The 3,041-nt window shown below is 43.8% G+C and overlaps 1 protein-coding gene across 1 annotated transcript; it reads left to right on the top strand.

Moving 5' to 3' along the window:
• The first annotated feature begins 1,197 nt into the window (after window positions 1–1,197).
• LOC134621013 (nuclear factor 7, brain-like) lies at window positions 1,198–2,595 on the top strand. The gene has a single exon (XM_063467406.2). The coding sequence runs from the start codon at window positions 1,219–1,221 to the stop codon at window positions 2,593–2,595; it is 1,377 nt and encodes a 458-aa protein (XP_063323476.2). The 5' UTR covers window positions 1,198–1,218.
• Window positions 2,596–3,041: the final 446 nt, after the last annotated feature.

Genomic DNA, 3,041 nt, shown 5'->3' with positions numbered 1-3,041 from the left:
TGAGAAACATTTTATTGAATTATTTCTTTATTTTGAAAGTACCTGTTTATTTTACTGTCTTATTGAATTTTTATGTTTCACTTAATGTTCATGTTTATTTGAGCCTTTTGTGTGAAGCGCTTTGTGACCGCTGTGAAAAGTGCTTAATAAATAAACTTTAATTAGTTGTCTCTGAATATCAATCAATCAATAATCAAACAGTGAGTTTGCGCGTTTGAGTTTGTGTGTTTCAAAGATGGAGGCCACGCTGCTCTCAGAGGACTGTGTGTGGTTGTGGTAAACGTGTGAGCTGCTGCTGCTTCTTCCTCACATGTTTGATATGTTTCATATTTCCAGCTGATGCTGATCCAATAACCTTAACATTACAGAACATCCTTTGGTTCTTCTTCTGTTCCTCTGAAACTTCCTGTGTGGTGCCTTTCAAATTAAAAGCCCTCCCTGACTGTAAAGACTGGACTGTGCTGCAGCTGGTGGAAACAGTGTGTAGGTGTGTTGTGTTTGATGGAGGACTGAAGTGTGTGTCCAGCTGAGCTCTCTGTGTGCTCATATATACAGATGCTGATAAACACATGTTTGTATTTGGACCCTGTTACTGATCAGGACCTGCTGTGTGTTTCCTGTCCACAGGTCTACAAAGAGTCGCACTTCCTGCTGTGGTTCAGATGTTCAGCGTGTTGCTTTGTTTCTCACATGTTGGCTCCACGGTCTCTGCTGCTGTGGGCTGATGTCATGCAGCAATACAGCTGCTGAACATCTGGCCTTGTTTTGCTCCATAAGCAGATATTTGACATTTAAAAATATTTTGTATTGCCAGCAATTTTTCTCAAACCGCTGCTTCACAGCTTTCATACTCTGACCTTCCTGTGAAATGAGATAAAAGCTCTTTATTAGTAACTTTTACAACTTCTGGCTGGTTAATGTCTGAACGTTGGAATGAAACACACCCTTAGTTACAGGAAATAACACAACTGATTCTTCTGAGACTCACACTTATCGTTGGACAAAACTAGCAGCTTCCTCTGAGTGAGTCCAGCTACGGGAGAGAAAAGTGGAAACTCCAACACTGCTGTTTCAAGCTGCTGACGCTCCACACACTGAATGTGAGTTTGAGCAAAAACACGAATCAAAGGAAGTTTCAGTGAAGGTAGTAGAGGAGGGAGGGGAGCCAGGACTGACTGTACTTCTTGTCTGCTGTTTTCAGCTTCACTCACAGACTCAATGGCTTCCAGATCAGAGGAGGATCTCTGCTGTCCGGTCTGTCAGGAGGTCTTCAGAGATCCTGTTCTTCTGTCATGTAGCCACAGCTTCTGTAAAGACTGTCTGAAGAGATGGTGGAGAGAGAGGCCAACACACGAGTGTCCAGTTTGTAAGGAAATATCAGTGAATGATCCACCTTTAAACCGAGCATTAATGAACCTGTGTGAGTCGTTCTTACTGGAGAGAGCTTCAGAGACTCTCTGCAGTCTGCACTCTGAGAAACTCAAACTCTTCTGTCTGGACCATCAGCAGCCAGTGTGTCTCGTCTGCAGAGACTCAGAAAAACACACCAATCACAGATTCAGACCCATCAATGAAGCTGCACAACAACACAAGAAGGAACTTCAGGAAACTCTGGAGCCCTTAAAGAAGAAGTTAAAGGTTTGTGAAGAAGTTCAAGTGAAGTTTGATCAAACAGCAGAACACATTAAGGTCCAGGCCCGACACACAGAGAGGCAGATTAAGGAGCAGTTTAAGAAGATTCACCAGTTTCTAGCAGAGGAAGAGGAGGCCAGGCTGACTGCACTGAGGGAGGAAGAGGAGCAGAAGAGTGGGATGATGAAGGAGAAGATGGAGGCTCTGAGCAGAGAGATAGCAGCTCTTTCAGACACAGTCAGAGCCACAGAGGAGGAGCTGAGAGCTGAAGACGTCTCATTCCTGCACAACTACAAGGCTGCAGTGGAAAGAGTCCAGCGCTGCCCCCTGCTGGATGATCCACAGCTGCCCTCAGGAGCTCTGATAGACCAGGCCAAACACCTGGGCAACCTGACCTTCAACATCTGGAACAACATGAAGGACATGGTCTCCTACACTCCTGTTATTCTGGACCCAAACACTGCTCATCCAAACCTCATCCTGTCTGAAGATCTGACCAGTGTGAGAGGAGGAGAGAGGCGGCAGCTTCCTGATACTCCAGAGAGGTTTGACTATTATAAATCTGTCCTGGGCTCTGAGGGCTTTAACTCAGGGACTCACAGCTGGGATGTTGATTTTGGAGACAGTACATGGTGGAGACTGGGTGTGTTTGCAGAGTCTGTGAAGAGGAAGGGAAGCATAAAGTCTGGATTGTGGGGAATACGGTTCTATGAAGGTAAATACTCAGCAGGTTCTCCATCAGCTTCTCTCACTGCTCTCTCAGTTCAGAAGAAGCTCCAGAGGATCAGACTGAATCTGGACTGGAACAGAGGAAAGCTGTCGTTCTCTGATCCTGATACTAACACACACATACACACCTTCACACACACTTTCACTCACAGGATGTTTCCATACATTTACACTGTTGATGAAGTGAAGGTGTGTCCGTTGAAGGTGTCAGTGTCAGTGGTGCAGATGAGTTGAGGATGATGATGTTTCTAATGTTGTTTCCTGTCAGTGAATTGAAGCTGTTAAACTGCAGCTGTCCTCCTGCTGCCTCGTTGTTCCAGAGCTCTTTGTTTCTCTTTTAGTTCTCACTGTTTCTTTCTGTTTCTGCTGTCCACCTTTTCACATGGAAAATCATTTCACTGTTTCTCACTGAATGACTCCCCAAACTAGATTTGAAATTCTATCAAGTTTCTAATCATTACAAGTGATTCATGTTTCTATTTGATGTGTGTAAATGGAGATGATTTAGTTTGCTGGGATATGGACTGACATGTGTTGAATGGGAGGAGCAGTTTGTTGTTGTCTTCTTGTCTGTTTATGACAACAATAAATATGTTGTTGAAACAATGATTCATGTTTAACTCCATATATGAAATGTTTCTGATCTTTGAATTCTGTTTGATTAAAGACTTTCTTCATGA

Source organism: Pelmatolapia mariae, linkage group LG3_W, assembly GCF_036321145.2.
Source record: "Pelmatolapia mariae isolate MD_Pm_ZW linkage group LG3_W, Pm_UMD_F_2, whole genome shotgun sequence".
Classification (NCBI taxonomy): Eukaryota; Metazoa; Chordata; class Actinopteri; order Cichliformes; family Cichlidae; genus Pelmatolapia; species Pelmatolapia mariae.
The sequence above is the reverse complement of the archived record's forward strand: the minus strand, read 5'-3'. Positions and strand labels throughout refer to the sequence as shown.